General features: G+C 39.4%; 2 protein-coding genes across 2 annotated transcripts; one reads left to right on the top strand and one right to left on the bottom strand.

Annotated features, from left to right (window-relative positions):
* Nucleotides 1-230: 230 nt before the first annotated feature.
* alkal1 (ALK and LTK ligand 1) lies at nt 231-12,240 on the bottom strand. The gene is made up of 6 exons (XM_083969446.1): nt 11,682-12,240; nt 11,081-11,362; nt 8,567-8,620; nt 7,803-7,883; nt 2,959-3,032; nt 231-466 (listed from the first exon to the last, which is right to left on the bottom strand). The coding sequence occupies exons 2-5, from the start codon at nt 11,349-11,351 to the stop codon at nt 2,968-2,970; spliced, it is 471 nt and encodes a 156-aa protein (XP_083825572.1). The 5' UTR covers nt 11,352-11,362; nt 11,682-12,240; the 3' UTR covers nt 231-466; nt 2,959-2,967.
* Nucleotides 12,241-13,656: 1,416 nt separating this feature from the next.
* Nucleotides 13,657-19,590, top strand: LOC310984798 (dynein regulatory complex protein 11; the record flags this gene model as incomplete). Its single annotated transcript, XM_083970117.1, has 19 exons — nt 13,657-13,667; nt 14,707-15,034; nt 15,158-15,277; nt 15,443-15,625; nt 15,728-15,799; nt 16,053-16,258; nt 16,369-16,453; nt 16,551-16,652; nt 16,757-16,832; nt 16,989-17,095; nt 17,270-17,356; nt 17,433-17,494; nt 17,610-17,692; nt 17,932-18,039; nt 18,143-18,342; nt 18,655-18,741; nt 18,843-19,020; nt 19,129-19,367; nt 19,480-19,590. The coding sequence occupies 19 exons, from the start codon at nt 13,657-13,659 to the stop codon at nt 19,588-19,590; spliced, it is 2,445 nt and encodes an 814-aa protein (XP_083826243.1).
* Between the last annotated feature and the right edge of the window lie 3,334 nt (nt 19,591-22,924).

Genomic DNA, 22,924 nt, shown 5'->3' with positions numbered 1-22,924 from the left:
TCATTCCATAATGTTCTCATTGTCAACAATCACTCAAGTGCCAAAAAAATGTAATGAAGACAGCGTGAAAAATCTTTCATATAATATCAGCGTAATAGTGAAGAGGACATAATATATGGGGAGGAAAAAAATGAGAAAAACTCCCTCTCTTTAAAATATACATTTTATAACCAAAATAATCAGATTTTAATGATTGTGTAATTATTATATACATACCCTTTCAATAAATAGGTGTATTTCATATTAAATTAATGTTTCCTTACAAATACATGGTACATACAGGTACATTAAAATAAAAAGCAAATCCATTCAAATACAACCAGCAAGGTCCATCAGCATTTTCAGTAATGACAACAAGAACAACAAAAATAGAAACACTTTAAACACAACAATGTTCATATGACTGCTGTGGATTTGAAGGCACTTCCTTGGCAACACATTGATCCCTCTTTCATTATTTTGAAACCTGAAAAGAAATTAAAAAAAGAAAAATGATAGATGATTAGGGTTAAACAAGAGCAGTGTCTGTATTTTTTAAAAAGCCCTCTGTCCAATATTGGCAAAGTCACATCTTGACATCTCATACTTTCTTTGAAAGTCATGTTGTCAGCTTCTAAAGACGGTCATTACTTTCCTGCCATTACTGGCATTCCACGATGTCGTGTCTAAGCTCATTCAGAAATGCTCAGGGTGATTATATAATGAATCACTTAATATGCCTTCAAAATTCCCTCGTTTGTGACATACATTTATCATAATTCTCAGAACGGTGCAGACAGGATCTTATTATCTGATTCACTTGAGAAACTGAATACCTGAGAATGTGTCAGCCTCCTCAATTTTGCTAATCACCATAAGTCCTATGCCACAAAATAGCCACTGAGCTCTTTCGCAGCAATCACTTACCAGCTAGACCTAATTGCTTTGACTGAGATATATGCTTTTACTCTTGTTGGATTAAGGACTAGACGGCAGTGAACACATCAGACCTGCTGTCATTGAAGATCACCTTAACAAAGGGATGACAATGACTGTGACTGTGCCCAAAATGACTCCACTGACGAAGTTTTTCCTTTGTCTAACAGCTAGGCTATACTTAGCTTTGCTGTTAGCGTAAGGAGCACATAAAAGTGTTTCTGGCAATAACAATTGGTCTGTTAAGAAAACAGAAACAATACACCATGATCTGCTCCTTTCCATTTTGTTCTACTTTTCTTACTTTGCTCCCAGATTATGCATTTCCTCTTATGAAATGCAAGTTTTAAAGAAGCTATATGTAAGGTTTCTCTGCCACCAAATGTGGTTTCTTGCTGGGAAGAGGTTGTATGATCACTAGCCAAGAGCTTCAGCCATCGTGGCATTTACAAAACAAGAAATTATGATATGCGCTCTGAGCAGCACTACTTCTTCCACACAGAAGAAAGAAAGAAATAGAAGCAAAACAAAAGCCAAGAATGACAGTTGCTTTCCACAGCAAGAGACAGCTGTTGGTGAGTAAAGGGAAATGAAGCTTGACTAGATTCTCCGCTGGTAAGTAAACAACTGTTAATAATGCCTGTGAATATTCTCACTGTAAATAATAACTGTTAACTGTTAACATTGACCGTGTAGCAAAACAAATAGCTCCTTTAAACCCACCTACAAATATAATGTTTATAAAAGGCTTTGGGGGTGATGGTCAGGAGGAGGCAATAATTTCATGACAGTGGGCAAAAGAGATAGCGGACAAATGTAAAGGGCCACTTTTCAATAAAAGATAATAATATAAAGAACGTAACATATAAGACATAATTGTAATTGTACTGAAAAACGAATTTCCAGTTCAGAAATAATCACCTTCTGACTCCATTGGTACCACAACCACAAAGGAGTTTTCACAAATTTGTAATTACTGTATATAGTTACTGTATGAGAAACTAAAGAAACTATTGCCCAATACCAGTGTAATCTAATTAATTAGTCAAACCAATGAACTACAGTCATCACCAATTAATCACAGAAATGTTATTAAAAGGAAAACAAACTTCTTCAATGTCTTTGTCTGTTTCATATTATTTAGAACTTAACTCTAAATTTTGAACTGTTGGTCAGACTACAAAAGACTGCTGAAGAAATCATGGGCTCTGGGAGACTGTGAAGCAAAATATTTTATTACTTTCTAAAACCTGACTGATCTTAAAAAATACTCAACAGATTAACCCATAATAAGAATAATGGTTAGCTGCAACCCTAAATAGTTACCATGTGTAAATGCTGCAAGATAACAGTTCATCATTATCAGACACGTTATTTCTTGCAGGCCATTTTCTTCGATGAATGATAAAAGGAGGGTGATCACACTAATAACAAAGGGACAATGGAACGACATAAAGTAGACGTAATACGTAGTACTTGTGACGTTCTTGCAGCAGAGTGTGAAAGAGACACTAGGTCTACAATTACTGACCATACCATCTGGCTGTGTCATACATTTGCTCTATAAAATGAATTGTATGTTGTACTGTGCATTTCTATCATCATGATTTCCAGAGATATGGATGTGTGAAATCAGTTTGTTTCTCTTCTCTCTGTCACTCTCTACATCTCTAACATGTGATGAAACTGATATGTGAGTCAACTTCAGCCAACCAGCACCAAGTGTTTCAGCGTGTCCAACACTAAGTAATACTATATTCTTAAAGCATACAAATTTCAGACAGATGTACTACAGATATGTTTCTGATTATACAAGCATCAGTTTTCTCCAGTTGCACATCAAACACAATTTAGAAATAAATCTGACCAAGAGCAACAAAGAAATTCTTCCACCTCATGCTGAGAAAAAAATATAATAAATGTATGCATACAAATTTATTGACACATTGACATTGACACATTAGGTGAGGCTGACAAGAATTTAGATTTGTGTACTGCACACTGAAGCCCCTCCCAAAAAGAGATTAAAAGTTGTTTACTTACATACAATATCTATGATTGCATGCAGAGTGGACTCATTGCTAATCGTGTTAGCAATCTTGCACATCTTTTGTAATCTGAAAAAAGTGGGAAAAAGGCCATTAACATGTTAACATCATGACACCCTTGTAGTATAAGTCCCAAAATTTGCATCTCAAAGAAGTTTGATTCCTAAAGACTGGCAGTAAATGTAGTAGAAAAATATATATTTTTTAAGTTAGATATCAATACAGGTTAGGTGATTTTTAAAAACAAAACTAATGTAGGCTACATGTTGTTCTTTGTGTAAAACACTAAGCACTAAATACTGCGGCATGACTCTGCTACTAGTCCAGCTTCTTCCCATGTGTGTTTCCCTGTTTTCCCCGTTTGTCCTCCCCTCTCATTTGCCTGTGTGTGTGTCTGGGTGTGTGTGTGTGTGTGTGTGTATGTGTATGTGTATGTGTATGTGTATGTGTATGTGTATGTGTATGTGTATGTGTATGTGTATGGCCATGGGCGTGGCTTCATTTGCTTGGCTCCTGGCTTGACTCTACACCTGCTGCGAATCATCTCATCACCTCACAGTTTAAGAAACCCGGTTTTCCTTTCTACTCATTGGCAAGTTGCTTAGTCTACAACATGGTAGATATGCTCTTGGCCATTCACTATCGAGTGATCTTCTAATACTTGTTGCTAAATTCTAACAAGTGTTTTCCTGTGTTTAGCATTCCCGTGCCAGCCTGCAGCCAGCCTCTGCCTCCCACGCCATCTCAGCTGCTCAATCTCAAGCTGCAAACATCCAGCCGGACTCAGCCATTCCCGGCCTCACCCTCCAGCCAGTCTCCTGCCTTCGCTTGCTGCTTTCTCCTTTAATTAAATTCATATAATACAGCATTGGCTTCATAGCCCTTAAAATAAAATAAAAAACATCACAGAACAATTGGGCCACTGACAGATTTATTTTTTAAGCACACCTGGTGGTGTAGTCTGGACCACATAATACAGCTATATATAAGTAGTGGACATTATTCTTTACCTACCAATGCATGCATTACAAGACAGTGGCCAAATGCACCAAGTGACAATACCCACTTCCAGCTTGTTGTATTATCACCTTTCTGAATGCCATTGAGAAGTATTGCTGCCCACAAGCCTTCATCTCCTGTTTTCATTCCAGATTGATCCCTTGGGCCAGTCCTGACTAAAGTCCCCCCATTACTCCTCCACTCACTTGTTCTCCCCAACTAATCTAAGATGAACTAATGCATATGGGTAAAGCTAGCCTCTGCTCTATAAAGTGCCAGTGCTGTATCAAAGGTGGTGGCATATTTTATGGCCAAGCTGCTCATACTGTATCATCACTGCTGTCCCCTTCTGCCAAAAGGCTCATCACTGACTGGAACGGTCTTGATGATCATTTACACAGCTTTGGCCTGCATGCAGTTTATAACCTCTATGCTGTGCCACCACAACTTGATCTCCCCTTCAAATTCTGGTGCATTTAGAGGTAGATGACAACTTAACTGATTTCTGTTGTGTTGCCCAAGCTCAATCCTTTCTTGAGCCCCTTTCAGTCCCTAAAGACGAGACAAGTTAACGCCCTAGATGGTAAGCCTTTGGCAAGCGTCCCTTATGGTCCAGTCCCTCTAAATCTCAATCTGGCAGAAAATCATCATGAGTCTATTCAGTTATTTGTCATCTTCTTTCTCCATGCTCAGTTAGTTTCACCCATGCTTTTGCTTAAAACAAACAATCCCCACATAGACCGATGAATTTGAAAGGTTGTTAGAGTGTTTCTTGCATTCTCATTGTCTTCTGTCACTTCCCCCTCAGTGGGGACCAATCCTCAATGGTTACCTCTGAACATCATGACGTATGGAGTATTCAGCATACAGCCTTAGGCCTGCGTCAACATGGACCCAAATGACTGTGTCTTAGATCTGCTCCCTGGCGCCTCTCTCCTGGCCTGACAGAGAAGCCATGGAAAAATATATTCACGACTCTCTAGCTGGTCTAATCTGCTTCTCTTCTTCTCTTTGGGAACGGGTTTGTTTTCTGTGGAGAAAAAACCTCACACTCCCTGCCCTGTATAGATTTCTTTGGCTGAGAGGACATGGCAGTCCAAAACATTTTGATTGGTTCTGAGAATCTCACTAGTGCCACAGTCTTCTCAAACCTGAGTCTACCAAATGTCTACCACCTCATTCTCATTCGAGAAGGAGACAAATAGAAAACGGCTTTCAAGAACCACTTGGCCATTTTCAATATTTCGTCATGCCCTTCAGCCTTATCAGTGGCCTAGCTGTGTCCCAAGCTATAATCAATGATGACTCCAACACATGCTTAACCACTTCATCTTCAAATTTCTGGACAACACCCTCACCGTCTAATGGAACATTGATGGACACTTTCAGCATGTCATGTTAGGGCTCTGTTGTCCCCTGGAAAACAAACTTCTTAAAAGTGTGGATTTTGTGTGACCTCAGTAAGCTTTCTTGGTTCCTAGGAAGGCTGTCTGCCAGGCTTTTGGGGGCCATCACCAGTCCTTTCTCCAGTTACCATCTTCTACTTTGTCCATCTGATTGAGGTTTAATTTCACTTTGACCCAGTCCAGGTTCATGTAACCAGATGCCCTTTCTCACCATTCCATCCCTGGCTTAGAAACCAAGCACATGACCCTAAAACCATTCTCTCAGCTCCCTGTGTGGTGGCCACTGTAACTTGGGTTCCTCACCTGGGAGGTGCAGTGTTCATACCAAACCCAGATAGTGTGTGTCAGCTCACTGCTGGTGTCAAGTGTTATAGTAGAGACGTTCCTACAAACTTCTCAGTCACCCTGGTTACCATCACACTTTGACCTTCATTAAATAATGCTTATGGTGGGCAGCCATGTCTCAAGAGACCCAAGCCTACTGTGCCTGCCTGTAGGAAGGCTTTCCAACAACCTCTCACTGTTTTTTTGTTTTTTTTACAACCTCCGCATTTCCAGCTGCCCCTAGTCCCACATCTGTGGATTTGCCACTGCCTGGCCACCTTCCAAAAGTAACACATGCATCTTGATTATGGTTGTTCCTTTTTCTAAAAGAATGCATTTCATCCCTGTCCCTAGGTTGTCTTCTGCCAAAGACTGTGTCATTATGCCAGACCTCAGTTCTCCTCATCAACACCAGTGTTTCTTACAGTTACCACACTAAAGGAACTAAACTACTATACTAAACTAATGGACACATGGAGCAGCCCAATCAAGACCTTGATTGCCACTCACTCACCAGTGTCTCCATTCATGGCCTAACCCTTTTTCCAAGTAGCATAGTTGTCAATGCAGGTCAACCTCTTTTGGCATTGTTGATTCTAAAAAGAGATTTGGTCTTCCCTTCTGCCTACAATCAGCCAACAGCCAGCCTTTGCCTTCCATGCTGCCTCAGCTGCACACTCAAACTGCACAACTCCGGCAGCCAGATACAGTAATTCACACTCCGACCAGTTTCTTGCCTTCACTTGCCAACTTCTCCATTGTCCCACACCATTCCTTTCCTTAAATCCGCCTAATACCAGCTATCTGTGCCTGTACTTGCTCTTGGAACCAAAAATAACAAACCATCACATAGTAATGAGCACATGACAGTGCCTGTTCAGTGACACTGTCAAAGTCAGATAAGAAAAAATGTAAAGATATAAGAAGAGAGGTGTTGCATAATGCAAACTGAGTGTTAATGTTCCAATATCATGCTCTTCATGTGAAATATGCAGTCATTTGTCTAATATGATTTGCAGCTAAATTAGCATGAGAAATGAGCCATATACTGTATACTGCATCCAATAATTCTTTACGTCATTCTATCAAACAGGCATGTGAATCATGATTGTGACTGAGTTGTCATTTGTACTGGTCCACTGCTGGCTTAAACCAAACTGTCTACTGAATATCACAACCAGACAATAATAAAAATACTTTAAGTCTGTCTTGGTGCTGTGGTGCTTACTTAACTGTATCAGAGATACAGGATGCAGCATATAAAAGAGGGGCCTCTGTCTCTTATTCTCTCTGTCCACAGTAAAGGCAAGACTAGCTAAACAGATATCCATCTGTAACAAGTTAACATTGTCTGCAATCACTCTCCAATGTCTGCTTGACGTCATTTTCTTAATTCCCAAATGTAAACATCCCAGAAGGAAGGATTGATCCTTCAGTTTGCAACCTGAGGTTACAGCACTGGGTGTTTCTGTATAAGCAGTTCTCAACCTGGGGTTTGGGACCTTCAACGTGGGTTGCACGATAAATGTGAAGGAGTGCTGATAAACAACACTGAAAAAAGGAAATAAACATATTCTGCTACACATATTTTTCTAATATTTGCTTTTTTTATTATGAAATACTGGCTAGTTTTACATCTTCATGATTCTAAAACAATCCATGAGGGGAACATCCCTCTTTGGTTTAAGTGCTTGCAAATCACAGAAATATGCAACCTCTTACAAGGCCAAAGGGTCGGAAATAAATGGTGATATGCCAAAGAAGTTGGAAACCACTGTTGCTTTTATCTACTTAGGAAAGGCAATTATCAAAATCCTGTCTACGCACCTCAGATCGTGCCACATTAATCAAAACCTACACATTTCCTTACTTCACAATGATTTACCATTCCAAATCAATAAAAGCACTCATAGAGGTTAGCTGTGGTTTAACTAAATGTGATTGACAATGGCAAACAACCAACCCACAAACTGATTCTAATATTGCCTAATTTAGAGTTAAATTTGATTTGAGAGCATTTAAAGTCTAAGTCTTATGATAATGAATGTTGACAGATCAGACATTGAGCACATTATAAAAAAGCAACATGAGAAAAAAAAGGCATACATACATGCTGGTCTTGAGCAATCCCTTGTGTTGTGATAAAGTCTATGAAAGTGTGTTCTGCACTCCGACGAGAACTTCACTGGTCCTGCTTAATAGAAAAGGTCTCATCAGTCAAAATGGAATAGATTTCAAGGGATTGGTAATTTCCTCATCATCCAATCTGCTAGTATAGCCACACTACAAACACAGATGTACTGTAAGTAATCAACTTTTAACACAAATCACAAAGTGAAAGTGAACAGTGCACAACAGCAGCCATGATTAGGGAGTCAGGGTTCAACTGGCCTTAGTGAACACAAGAAGTGAGTCTTCAATTATAATCACCTTAGTATTTCTGCGCCAACATTTAAGCTTCTAGATTTTCACACCAATAATGAAGTCTACTCATAGGTCCTGAGACAAATAATCAGCTTAACCTTGCACTGCCTTCAACTTAAATCTGTTGGCCTCAAACCATGTGCTGTTTCTCTGTACTACAGCCCTACAGCTAAGCAACCCTCTTCTGACCCACAGCAATGCCAGTATTTACAAAGCTTTCTATGCCTTTAAAGCATACTGTATGATGTCTTACGGGAATGAAAATTGTTTTCTCAAAGGGGCAAAACTGAAAACTTCCAGCCAAAAGTTACATGGGAAAAGTGCCAAATATGCTCTAAAATATGTTTGCCAGATAAAACAATTTTGCAATATCTGGAAAGGACAGAACAAAATAAAATCAAGGCTGGAACTTTGCACGTGTGATACTGTCTTTGATGACAATTTTCTTACCTGTGAAATGCTGAATAAATTTGTCTTTCATGTTTACATCTCGAGGAACAATTTCTGGAAGAGAGAATCACTGTTAGCTTGTCAGTCAATATTTTGCAACAGTTGACCACTCTCCAAAAGCTACCAAGTAATCGTGATGAATATGACCATCAATGTAGAAATCAGCCTGAACTGCAATCATTGTTATGGTAAAAAATAAATAGTTCAGATTAAAAAGAAGCTGGATGATTATTTCATGAAATTAAGACTCTTGGTTATCATTATGGACATCATAATTACTGACATGCACTCATCTCATACACTGGCACCAGGTGATGAGAAGAAGTTAGTACTTCACTGCACTTTCTGCGGTAATCATTTGAATGTTTTTCATCATAGCTTCAGCATATGTAGTATTGTATCTACACCTTCCCATTATTCCATGAAGACCTGGGTCAGGATGGGCGTCAGGTAACCCCTATGTACTCAGTGTCCACACAGCCAAAACATACAGCTGTCTGGTAACACACTGCCCATGCTAACAGGCTAAAGAGATTATTGTATGGGGGTGTAATGCTCTTCAGAATAAGTCCATGCAAGTAGTTACTCAGCTAACATTACATTAGCCCCCAGCCCCAGGAACATGTAATGCTGTGACTGTATTTAAGTGCAATGAGATGAAGCAATAATATGATTGATAACAATTTTGCCAATTTGAAAGCAATCACAGGAATTTATTTTAAATACTTTCAAAGTCCAGATACACAGCAAGGCCAAAACAAACCACCCTATACACTATTGCCCATAAAGTTGGAATAACATTTTTAACCTCTTCTCATGAAATGTAAGAGTCAATGGTGCCATCAAACCAAAAAGTGAAGTGTGAAGCGTGACAAGTTGCAGTCAGGATTACACAAAGTCAGATAATGTTGTTTCACTACACTAGCTCTGTGTATTGTACATCGTTGCCAGACTGAAATGTGTGTCAACAACAATAAAATACAAAAGTCTAACGCAGCCGTTCTGAAGCTCATTCTTTATGGAATATGAATAAAATGAGAAAATGTAACAGATACAGCCCATTTTGTTGCTGTCTTGTCATAGCTGTCATTTTGATGACATAGCTATGGCTTCTGAGGAAAAACACAGGGACAAGGACAACTATAAGAACGCATCAACGAAGGCATCACTGGGTTCACAGATGTTTCTTCAACTTCCTCCTCATTGCATCTAAAGCATCTATCCTTGCGTGACCACGGATCTTTGGTAGTGTCACACGCACCAGTTGCTAATATGCTGCTTTTAATATCCTCAAAAAGATAAATTCCATCCAGTCAGTGGTCTGAGAAAGGTACTTTTCCAATTGCATAAGCTGCGGACAAGACTTTGAGCTGCACGACGCCTGTGTAACAACTTGAAAACATGATCTAATTGATAGTGATGGTAGAGAGGATCAGAAATTGCAGTACCCAACACATTATCTTGACTTGGAGCATAATAAACTCCTACTGCACGTTTCTATCCTGGACTGCACCCTAACTTTATCTGTTGCTATAATAAAAACAGCAACTATACATAAAAGGGTTTTCTGGGTACCTTTTCTTTAATACAGTTTGACTTGTGCAAAACTTCTGTCTTGGATCTCAGCTAATTGAAGAGATATGTATCAAAGATTTACTCAAATGGCTTAAATCTGGACATAATGTTTTATTTAGGCCAATAACAGCAAAGCAACAAAAAGCACATCATCACTTGTCAGAGACTTCAGTACCATTTAGTTCAGATAAATGATTCATGAAAGATTTAATTTTAGTGGGACTGATATTAGTCTCATTCTACAATTGTGGTCAAAAGCAGAGTTTGAGAAACAAGGACTGTGATGTTGGACTGCACGTTACATGGATATGACACAGCACAGCTTTGCTCCGTCTTAGTTGTGGTTGGAGATGTTTTCTGGGTTGCCATCATGTATTGTATGTATGTGTGTGTGTGTAGTGGGGTGGGTGGTGGGTGGGGGTGGGGCCTCATTCATCTTGAAGATTCCACAGTGAATCATACTGAATGAATCATTCACAAGTTTGGTGTGTCGATGCTCCTCCTACATGAATTCATAGCACCTATCCACGTCTCTCTTCATCAGTCAATCACAGCTTGAGTGAGGGAGCGACATGTTCAAGGCACACGGTGAAACGGTGTCTCTTAGAAATACATACGCCAACTATGACATTACCTCTTTGTCCTACACAGATGAGGCATACCTGCAATAATATAGTAGGCTATATCCACTTATAACTGGGTGGACATTCTTTTCAGTGAAGTCTTGCCAAATACCATATATGAACAGGCAAACCTAATTTTCTGTTTCATATTTTTTTCATTATCAGGAATACACCGAGTTGCATTCAGCCACACTAAATAATAAGGCTCCTAAATAAGATGTACAGCACAGACCAGACCATTGACAGCTGTCTCCCACAGTAAAATGGGGATTATGCTTTCATCATCAGGACCTAAAAATAAATCTTATCAGCTTACCTATGAGTCTACTGTTATCCAGTCTTGGAACATAGAAAGGCTTTTCACGGGAGGAGAACTTCATGTCTTGGGCTGAAGTGAAGAGTCCACTGCTACAGCGCCTGGAGACAGGTTTCTCTCGTTGCTGGCTGTCTCTGATAACCTGTAAGATTAGATCCAAAAGGGTCCTTCTCTCTTTCTGCTTGACCTCCTTGCTGTCCATGCACTGGCCCGAGGTGATGAGCAGAAAAAAGATAGTCAACAATATGTGCCATTTCCTCTCCACCTGCATGACTTCACTGTCTGAAAACATAAGCAAATAAGTTTTGTCACACAGGAGTTGCAGACAGTGTTTCAATAAAGTAGCTAAAACAAGCATCCTATTTATTTTACTTAAACAAACAAAAGATAACGATATAAACTGTGCTTGATACAGATTTTTAACATTGCCATTTAAGATCCTTGACTCTCCAAAAATTAAAGAAAAAGAAAAAAACATGTCAGAGGCAACATACAGGGCTTCTAAAAGTGGACTTCATCACCAATAAATAGTCTTCGCAGCAGTGTGTCCTAGTTTAAAACCTGGGCAATACAAATACAGTTAATCTAACTTCAGACTTACTAGTTTGGGCGTTAAAGATGCTTATGTCCCGGAGTGGACACAGTTGTCTTGAGCAAATTCTTCCAGGCGTTGTCTGTAGTTCCCGACAGGAGCGAGGGAGAACAGCCAGCAGATTGTGCTCACCACCGTCTTTCTTGAAATAATGCGTCCCTATTTATACCAGCAGCCACCTTCTTGAAGGTAATACAATCGATTTCGAGTGGGTGGTAAAGCAATGTTGACATCTTTGGTGCAAATTTCTTCCAGTGGCATTCGCTCACTTTGGCATGCGCCCCTCCTTTACGCACACTAACATCACCAGTTGAAGTATTAAATGGGCTATTAAACTTCAGATATCAACTACCCCCTTTCCAGACAGAGTAATGGTTTCGTGTTTAAGAAAGAGCGCCACTAAAATTTCCATTGAAAAAACAAAAAACAAAATAATAGGACAAAGACCTTGGCGCGGCTGTGCGCAAGAAAGTAGTTTTCCAAATGGAGCAACTTGTTGGATGTTGGACGCGGAGAAGAGAAGAAACTGTGGGCCTGTAAGCTTCTAGCTGACCTGTCAGCGTGTCGATATTTTTGTTCACCGATGTCCAAGTCTTGTGACCGCCTAAGCGCTGCAGAGAATGCGCCTCCAGGAGCAGCCATCCGGATGTTTTCCACCCTTGAACAGAAACCCTATAATTGTGATAGAGCTTTTAAGAAATACGACACTTCATGGTAGCGTACATTTAAAGATGCATTTGAAAAGGGAGTACGAAAAGTTAGTAGACTGTTGCTCAATAGTCTAAGTCACTCCTTTAAAGACAAAAAAGTAGCCTATACTGTATAATTACTAAACGCATGAAGTCTGCAATCATATTTTCACTTGTCATTTAACAGTGGGAAATACAGCTCCCTGTGTATAGGCTATGTGCAGAGATGGAGTCATGTAGGCAAGTTTTTGCAGTAATACATAGCAATTGCACTTTACATGCATCCCATTACATTATTGCACATCACAAGAGCCGCTTCTTTGCTAACAGGAAGAGCGTCACCTGGTGGTGTCACTTGTTGCTCGGTGATGTGGGTCAGAGACGTAGTAGACGAATAAACAAAAGTGCACACAAACATACACTCCCATGTATATGTTTTTGCTTTAAAAAAGACAGGAACCAGTAGGGTAATATTAGTATTTATAGTATTAACGTTAGTATTTAGGTTTTTCTTATATATTTTGTGCATTTTATAGCTATAGCCTAGTTCATGATATAGCCTATATTTATCTGTTATTGTTTCTCTTTAATATAATGCTGCTGTGACAATCAATTTCCCCTTGGGGGTGAATAAAGTTTGACTTAACGCAACTTAACCTTATTAGTATTAGGCAAGGCAGGGCATTTTCATTTGTATAGCCCCCCCCCCCCCTTTTTTTTTTTTTTTTTTTTTTTTTTTTACAAATAGTTTGTCTTTTTACACAGCATCATTTAACAACATCCTCCGCCCTTGGACCCTCTCATCGACTGAGGAAAAACTCACAAGAAAACCCTTTTAACAGGGAAATATTGGAGAAACCTCAGGGTGAGCAATAGAGCACGGATCCCTCACCCAGGACCATAGACTGTATTTATAAGAGGACGGGCAGACATTCAATACATGTTAGGAACACAGTTTACAACATGGAATAATTAAAGTATACTAGTATTAGTATCAGTATTGATAATAGATAGTATTTCATTAAAGTACAATTGTAAAAACAGCATTGTGAGTGATTTCCACTTTAAAAAAAATCTATTTAGTAACAAGCATGGATGTCAGGCAACTTCCGGAGTCACTGTTACTATGGAGACGGCTGAGTTTGTTCCTATGGTTTCCCCCCCTCCCCAACTCGCTAAAGCTAACCTCACGTTAGACGCGCTGTGGCTTTTTAAACAACATTTCCTCTCTGTCACTTGTTTGTTTGTTTAATAACAGAGGGCTGAAAGCTGTTCCTTTCTCCGGACGCAGAGACATGTCGCAAAGGTAACTCCAAGTAAACACACCCGCTGGTTATGAACAGTCAGCGAATGCCCTCGTGTAACGTTAGCTCATCATGCCACCAGCTAGTTAGTTAGCTGGTTTCATGCAAATAACTCCGGCAGTGTTAAAGTTGTAAAATTGTATTTTTACACTGTGGACGTAAAAGTTAAAGATAATACTTTAGAAATAATACTTACCTTTGAAAGCATCACTGTAATGAGCAAAGCTACATAAGTAAATAACGTAATGTATTGTAAAGTTTTCCATACCTGGTTTATTGCAGCAGGGTGGCAGTGGGAACTAACTATGGCTACAAGAATGACGTGGGTGATATTGCCACTTAATCAGACCTCATTGACTGTGGCTCCTCTTTTTCAAGTTGTTACGTGTTGGCTTTGTTGCCCTTTGAATTCACTGCTCTGTTACTCTTGTTCCTGACAGTTTTTATATTGTTATTATCTATAAATATTTATAAATAATAAATACAAAAACACACAAAAATGCATAGGTTCATAGGTTCATTTTGCTGTAACACTCCTACTGTGCACACTGACCAGTAATGTAAGTGAGAGGTTGGAGCACATCTTCAGCCCTGTTAATTTATTTAATTTCAGTTTTTTATGAGGCTTTAGCTGTTTCAGTTATCAGATAAAGTGAATAGGTAGTACGGTCATAGTTTTTGAAATGTAAAATGCGCTTTTTTGATACTACCTCTCCATTGCAGCTTAGCTCTTTGGAAACAAGGAGATTTTATAACACTAGGAGGGACTATACCCTAGAAAAATATCCATTTGATTTCACAAACAAAAAATACTGAGGCCTGATTTGGAATTTTTGAAAACACATTTGCTCAGAAGAAGAACAACTGAGGTCCTCTATTACCTATTATAATGACCACAATGGATGGATGGAGTATTTGCAAAAACCAAAAGTTTCTTTCAGTATATATATATGGACACCTGATGACTGTTTAATGACAGAAAAATTGCATTCAAAGACACAACACAAAAGAAACAAATAAAGACTGCTTCTACTTCTCCAGGGCATACAACGAGCTGTGGGCAGAAGCCCAGTTAGAGTTGAGCCGTCTGCTAACTGAGGAGCTGCCTGCTGAACCCCCGAAGCCAGAAAAGGACAGGGTGGTGTTCTTCCAGCGCCTGGCTGTGCTTTATGTGCGCTACATTCAAATCCTCAGAAAACTGCAGAAGGTCTATGACCAGGTGGTCCAACCCCAGAAGAGACGACTTATTCGTGCGACTCTCGATGGTGTGATAGGCAGAGTATTAGAGCTGAAGAATGAAATGGTGGAAAAAGAATTTTCAGAGTACCACTACATGGATGATGTCCTTCACGACTTAAAGCTCAGACCTGTGAGTTTCATTTTTAAGAGGACCAGTTTGATTTCTGAGATGTGAATATAGTTATACTGAATTATTATCAGTGATACCCTTCATACTGTATCTCAACAGCAATTTTCAATGTTGTCACTTTAGGCAGACCTTGAGATTCCTATCCCTCGCTATTACATCACTGACCGCAACATGGAACTTCAAAAACAAAGGACAATGCTCACAGAAATCCTCAAAATGGTGGAGGTTACTGAAAGCCCAGAGGTGAGTTGAAACAGTTACCGGTATGTGTGTCCATCTGATATGTTTTGGTACATGCAAAAACAAATTGCATTAGGAAAACCAAAATTATAGTTTTGATTAATTCTTTGTTGTATTTTATTAAATTATGAGTGTCATTTTATCCACTGATTTCTATTGTCCCTACAGCCTCTAATGGTCAAGGACATGAGTCAAGAGGAGGCAATTAAGATAATCCAAGTGGTGGAGAGGGCACGCCAAGGACGTCTGAGAGCAAAGTTGAATGAAGAGAGCAGAAATATGAACAGGATGTATAGGAGCAAGGACTCTGGAGCAGTTAACACCGAGTCAGCTGCAGTCTGCATTCAAAAGGTAATCTTTTATCAACACTGAAGTATACTGTATACCATTTTCTCCACCTCCACACCATGTGTCAGTTTTCATGCTGAAAGACTGGTTGAATATGATTTGTAGGTGTGGAGAGGCTACATTGAGAGGAAGAGGGTAAAGATTGCTCGGTTGGAAGAAATGATTTTTCTGGGAATGGTGCGTATCATCAGTTTTTTTTATTGTCTTTAACTGTGCCATCAGTACCTCTGAAGTATGGTATGTAAAGCTACATACCAAATCTGTATCCTTCATCCATTGTTTTACTTGAGTTTAAGTTAAGACAGTCAAACTAGTATTGTTTAACTTTAACTTTTTTTGCTTAAAGAAACTTTCCTGTTCCTTAATTTTTCTTTTCTTGAGCCAGTCAAAGATTTTTGGTTTACACAATGTTTCTTCACTCCCATCTCAGGTCATGGATCCGAAATACCTGGAGCCACGCCCTGCAGAAATCACTGCCCAGGCATCTCAATCTTCCACACGAATTAAACAGGAGGAGCATGAGGAAGACTACCAAAAGTCAATAGAAGCCATCACAAAACAACTTCAAGATGTGGAGGGTCATGACATGAGCAAGACAATGAAAGACCAAATCCGACAGTGGTTCATTGAATGCCGGTAAGGTGACGCAGAGAAGGTCATGTTGTTTTTGCTATGATAATGCAATATTTACACATTGACATGTGTTACGTAGTTCACACATTTTCCTGTGCATGTGTTGTAAACAGTGATGCTACAGGATCATTTCCAGACTACCCTGAAGAAGAGGATGGTGGCTCAGCTCTTATTTTTGAAGAAAAAACCCCTCAGCAGGTGAAATACACCCTTAGTCAAATGTATGGTTCATTGAATACTTTTTCAGTTTTTTGCAGAAGAATTAAGCAGTTTGTTATACATTTATCTTTTTTAGTTAATGGACGAAATTGCTGAAAAGGAAGAGTTGGAATCTGACAACAAACCAAAAGGAGGAAAGGAGGAAAAGGGAAAGAAGGACAAGGGGAAAGATGAAGAAGTAAGCTTTTTAAAGTAGATTTCAATCAAATTCTTGTAGCTTGTTTCACTCCTTTTGCACAGAGTGAACCAATGTAACTTTTGGGCTTGACTTTGGCCCTACAGGAAGAGGAGGCAGGTTTGAAGATGCTACCATCAGCATTTCTGCCAGACTTGGAAGTGGAAAACAAAACCTACATAGGTATGCTTAAAGAAAAGTGAAGATGTCATGTTGTTAACACCACTTTGAGAGTTTGTTGTTTAAATAGCTGGCCAGTTGCCACCATTCAGTCTATAGTAACTTCAACTTCATAACTAATTCCTGATACGAGTTGAAATAACTGTTTTTCATCCTCAGATGTTTGGAAAACCCGCGATGAGTCAAATAATTTCAGCCAGAGGCATGAGGTGGAGCTGATCAAAGAAGAAAAGCGGAAAGTCATTGAAGCAGAAATTCGACTGAAGGTGATGCTGACTACAAAATATAAAAAACACAAAGCAAGCACTCTAATTTTTATGTGCTAATTAAACTGCAGGGTGGTGTTTACAAGTTGGCGTTACACTGTTAAGGGTTTGGCCAATTCAGTACCCCAGACACTGGTGTTTAAAGTAGTAGCATTTTTTTTATGCTTGTATCAGGTAGATGAGCAGATGAGACAAGAGCTGGCTGATTGGAAGTTAGCTGTGGATAAAGACAAGGGTGGCAAAACCAAAGGAAATGCAAAGGTACTAAATTGGCAGTGGTCAGAATGTACATTGATTTCCATGAGCTGTTTCCTGATAGTATTTGTTCATGCCACAGAAAAAGAAAGGATCTAAAAGTGGGAAGAAGAAGAAAAAGGAGAAAGATCTGACAGCTGATCGGTGAGGTCTCATAAAACCTGTTCTTGAATGAATTTAATTAAAAGTAAATGATTCTCACCACAGAATTACAACGGACAAATGGAGAAACAATTACATCATTTATTCACATCTGCAGGACTCTTGAGTCTCTCTGTCAGGAGCTGGTGGAGCAAGGATTGTTGAAAAAGGCAACTAATGTTGGGCTGCAGGATTACCTGGGTAAGATTTTGTATATTATTTGTGTCCGTCAACTTTCACAGCTTTTTTGTCTTTCGTCTGTCATGCGATCATAATTGATGTGAGTTTTTAATGTGATTGTAGTTGATGTGTTGTTACAGTGCAGAACTTTGTATAGTCCTGATATGTTGTATGTAGTCGTGTGCTGCCCTCTTCTGGTTTGTGATAGCTAGAACACCGTGATCACAATAAACTGCTGCTGTAAATACCCCTGTTCCTAGGTGACTATAGCTACCTTGGGACAACACTGAGGCAAAATGACATCGAGCCCATGCCGGCACTGTCAGATGTGCGACAAGTCTTGACTTTGTATGCGATTCTACCATTAGGTATGAAAGTTACAGTCAAAGTTGAAGTCACTTTTTAAAATAAATAAATGAATAAAGCTCAAATTTGTTTGCAGAGAGGATATGAGATATGTGTTGTTTATAGGCTCTCAGGTAGTACATGAGAAGGCCCCGCTGATAAAGGCCATCCTACTAACTGGGCCGGGAGGCGTAGGTAAGAAGATGTTGGTCCATGCAATCTGCCAAGAGACAGGTGCCAACCTGTTCGATCTGTCACCTCTGAACACAATAGGAAAGTATCCAGGCAAGAGTGGCCTTGCCATGATGCTGCACATTGTCTTTAAGGTGAGACACAATGAAGTGTGTAATAGTAGCACTAATTCTCAAGTTTGTTGAATAACTGCTATCAGGAATGATATCTTTCTTTTAGATCATACTCTCTATCTAAAAAACGTCAGCATAAACTTTACACATTGTATTTGCGTAATGCCTAATACACTTAGAGATGTTGGTGGTATGTAAGGCTGCTTGCTGTAATGTAATAGCAATGTTAGGTAACTTTATTATATGGTAATCTTAGCATAACATTTTGCTGTGTCACACATGTTGAGTCTTCCAGAAAATAAAAATTCTGTTTCTCATATTATCTTCACACAGGTTGCGAGACTGCTGCAGCCTTCAGTTATATGGATTGGAGACGCAGAGAAAATGTTCTATAAGAAAGTTCCCAAAGAAGAAAAAGAGGTATTCCTGAGCATCCTGAAGACTTGGTTGCATCATTATGCTGTACTAATGTTTGAGTTATTCAGTCACATGGTGATCTTAACTGTTATGTGTGTTAATAGTTAGACCCTAAGCGGTTGAAGAAGGATTTGCCCAAGTGCCTGAAATTGATCAAAGGGGAAGATCGTGTTCTGATTATAGGAACAACTAAAGACCCTCTGAGTGCTGATATTAAGTCACTCTGCAAAATGTACAGCAAAATCATCCTTATCCCAAGACCCGACTATGGCTCAAGATACAGTAAGTAAAGACACAATATAAGAGACATTTTTGTTTTGAAACCTATGATGGTGGTACTCTCTACTAAATGCTATGAATAATTGCTTTCCTGACTGTATTTGTCTTCAGTCTTGTGGAAGCAACTGATTCAAAAACAGGGAGGTGAGATAACCAAGGCCCTGGACCTGAGCTCTCTTGCCAAGATTTCTGATGGCTACACCCCAGGTCACATGATCCAGGTCATCCAGAGTGTTATCACCAAGCGTCGCATCCTTCAGCAGGCAAAAAGACCTCTGACTGCTGCTGAGTTCGTTGCCCCATTAGCCAAGTTTGACCCAGTGTTTCAGGAAGAGGAAGAGGCCCTTAAAGTACAGTGGCTATGTCATATTTAATATATTCATTGTCACATTTTAACCACTGTGATTATTTCATCTGTTTTAATCTTAACATGTCTCTTTATTCTTCCTTTTGTGCCACCAGAGCTGGTATGCGAAGACCCCATTGGGAAAAAAGAGGATTAAGGCTGCCACAGGAAAGGAAGAAGAAGAGGCTCCAGCGAAAGGCAAAGATGCAAAGAAAGGGAAAAAATAAGTTTGTCACACTCTTTTAGTCGCAGCTTAATGTTGTATTTATTGAAGCTTGTATGTGAATTAATCCTGATGAGGACAGCATTGTCTCACTGTCTTGCTACAAAATGAATAGAATTTTGAATAAAAAGCAAATTTTCCTAGACCAGGAAAACAAGTTTTACTTATTTGAAAACACTTATTTAAGAAATGCCTGTTGTAGTTGCAATGGTAGATAATATGATGCAAACGTAATGAAATTGTTTTATTGTTACTAAAACTTAGCTAAAGGAGACAGATCACCACAGCTCACATTCTACAAGTGGGAATTTGTACAGTTTATACAGAAAGGTGCGAACGCCTGTCTTGTGATCAGATTAAGGAGTTCCTCTAATAAGTACATAGATAGCCTTTCAATTTGTGTAGTCCCTAACTGAATCCCAGCACTGCATACAACATTTTATGTGATGCTTTAATCTTTGTCATACTTACTGCCCATCAAAGCCACTTGTATGTCACCAACCAAACTATCTTCTTGAATGTGATCTAAAATAAATTCAGTGACACAGCACTGTAGGACATACTCCTATGGCTGTAGTTAACAGACTGTAGAAATATTTTTAGACATTAGACATGCAGAGATTATCTGTTAATTGTTTGCTTCAGTCAAGGGCACCCAACATTTTTAGTGTGGCTATAGCTGCCTGGCTATGGCACTTACAACTTCAGATACAGTTATGAATACTTCACTTGGGATGTTGCTCATGGAAATGACGCTATGATCACAGTCTTATATGCAACACCAGGGTGAAATATTTTTGTGCGTCACCTAGTCTGGACACATTATTAGATGACAACTGTAGGCCCTTGTTTGCACCGTGATATACAATATGTTTTGGGCATTCCTGTATTTCTTCATTATGGCTCCTGTCAGGTGAGGAGACTCTGGACCAGAGGAAATGTGACACACAGGAGGGGGAGTGTTTCCATTCATGGCTTCAGAGGCTTAGGTGGAGTGTTCAGCTGTTTTGTCAAGTTCTAAATTCACTCAACACATCCTCGCATTGCCTTGGTTCTTTTAACATTACTCTATTTTTAGCCTATGTGCACCATCAATAAGATGCTGCACATGTGAAGGCCCACGTTTGAAGATGAAATGATCTGCTTGCTGTCTTCAGTATTGAAGGACATGGTTAAGGGACTATTCTTTTCCCTTCTTTAAAGAATATAACATATCATTTTGACATCAGTATCAAAAAGCCATAAAGTAGGCCTATCCAACATTTTAACCCACTAAAATATAAAACGTTCAGTTGTGAATGCTGCATAACTAAAAATGAAATACCAAAACTGGTGGTTGTTTATTGTATCATACTCATGTGTCAAAGGAAACCGTTAAAAGCTTTGTAATGCATGGGCTACTGGACACTTGAAAAGTGAGACTGGTTTGCTTCTGTAGGCCACCATTCCCCACTTGGTGACGACAAGTTGTTTTGTGTGCCCCAGCTGGACGGCACAGAGATTATTCTGTTGATAGAGTTTCACTGGACTTAGGGGTGCTCAGTGGCACATGGAGCTGTCTGTCAAACTGACATGAACACAATAATGGGCAGTGCTGGCTTTGTTCTGTCTGGATGGCTGGATGAGGGAACCCCACAAACTGACGACGACCATAGTCCAACATATGATGTAGAAGGAGGAGCTAGAGGAAGATTGATTGGCATTAACCAGCTCTTAGGTGAAATGGACATTTGCACTGCATGGCTGCTGGGTTTTGTGCTTTTTAGTCCGATAGCATTCAAACTCCTGTTATAGAGGGATTTCTCTATTTTACAAATGGCCAGGTCCATTTGTAAGGGCTTTAATGTTTTCACTCACTAGTGATGACCTGCTGAAATATGAGCTTAATATCGCTTAAGCTTTTGTGACCTTTCAACCGTGGCATTGGTGGAAACTCCCTGAAGAGTAGACAGACTTTGATCTATCTGACCTGAAGTCTAGGACTCTGACAGATATGGGTCAGTATTGTAAAGAGCATGTGATTAAACTTCATCGGCCGTAAATTGTGTAGAATGAAGAGGCCTGAGATCAAAGTGCAAGTAACCTGGTGGGTAATGAGTTTGACTGTGTATAAAATGGCACATTCATCTGTAGACAGTACAAATAATACAGTTCACTGACCTACACTGTCATGCTATGTGAAGGTAACTTGAACCTCCGCTGACTCAAATGCCTTCAAATAATTTGTGCTTGTGTCTCTCTCATTTGTGCATATAAGAAAACCATCAAACACACTAAGCCTATTGTATACATTTGATTGTTTTTGTAGTTCGATTGATGATGGACATTGAGTTGCCTCACACCATTCAAGCCAAAGCTATCTTTGCCCTCATACTGACAGAAGGCTATTTTGGAGGTTAGTATGTGGGGAGAGATATGTCAGCTGTTCAGCACTGTGCTCCATCACAGCGAAGAAAAAAAAAAAAAAAAAAGGGAGACTAGAAAGCGCTATAGGCTGTCTGCTTTGGTTACTGGGACGCAGTTTGCAAATCTGGGCAAGTTCTCCTTTGGCTGAGCATTTGTTGCAAATCTTAAGGGCTTTGTGATAAACAAAACAAGACCGGGACAGATCTGTCGCTATGGCGGATGTTTCATCCAGCTGTTTTTAGGTGAAGGGCATTGGTGCAACAGGAGAATATGGAAGGATGTTTTCTTTCTAGAGTGGGTACATCAAGTGATCTGGTACGTTCTAGTTCTATTTTGGTTGTTTATCTTTTCATTTCTTCTTTGAGTAGTTTGCATACTTTCACAGAACCAGGGTAGAGGTTAGTATTGATGATGTTAATAGAACTTTTTTTTTTTAAACTAATTTGAGACTTGTATTACACAATTGCATTAGGAAATGTCTTATGAAACGTTATGCAAATTATTATGGGCAAATACAGGCCTCTAGTGGTAATTTAGATATATTGAGATAATTGTTGGCATATTTAGTGTCACCGTGTGATGCATCACGAAAATATAATTTTAGCTGGTAGGTAATGACAGTTTAAGCATCTCAAATATCATATCAATCAGTTTAGTAATTGGCAGCTTTCACTGATCTCATATTTATCTGTAAAGGTTCTCTTTTCTCTGAGTTCAGTGCATATAGAACGTTAGAGACGGCATCACAGCTGAGTCTATATTGGTGGTGCTGAGCTCAGCCAAGTGAGGTGACAGAGATTACTTTGCTCTTCCTTACTGAGGAGGATTGGCACGCCATCACAGGGATCAGCCATACGAGAGCGTTGTCATGTGTATCCATTTTGATAGGCCTGTGTTCCCCTTTTGGACGCAGTGGTTTATGTTTTCATTAG

Source organism: Trachurus trachurus, assembly GCF_905171665.1.
Source record: "Trachurus trachurus genome assembly, chromosome: 4".
Classification (NCBI taxonomy): Eukaryota; Metazoa; Chordata; class Actinopteri; order Carangiformes; family Carangidae; genus Trachurus; species Trachurus trachurus.
This window is presented reverse-complemented; position numbering and strand designations above follow the sequence as displayed.

Bases quoted from the DNA above. Each gene is read 5' to 3' on its own strand.
- alkal1 (XM_083969446.1), bottom strand. From the start codon at position 11,351: ATGCAGGTGGAGAGGAAATGGCACATATTGTTGACTATCTTTTTTCTG. The intron at 8,621-11,080 runs GTAAGCTGATAA...TCTCTCTTCCAG, and splicing joins GGATAACAGTAGACTCATAG to AAATTGTTCCTCGAGATGTA. The intron at 7,884-8,566 runs GTAAGAAAATTG...TCTATTAAGCAG, and splicing joins ATTTATTCAGCATTTCACAG to GACCAGTGAAGTTCTCGTCG.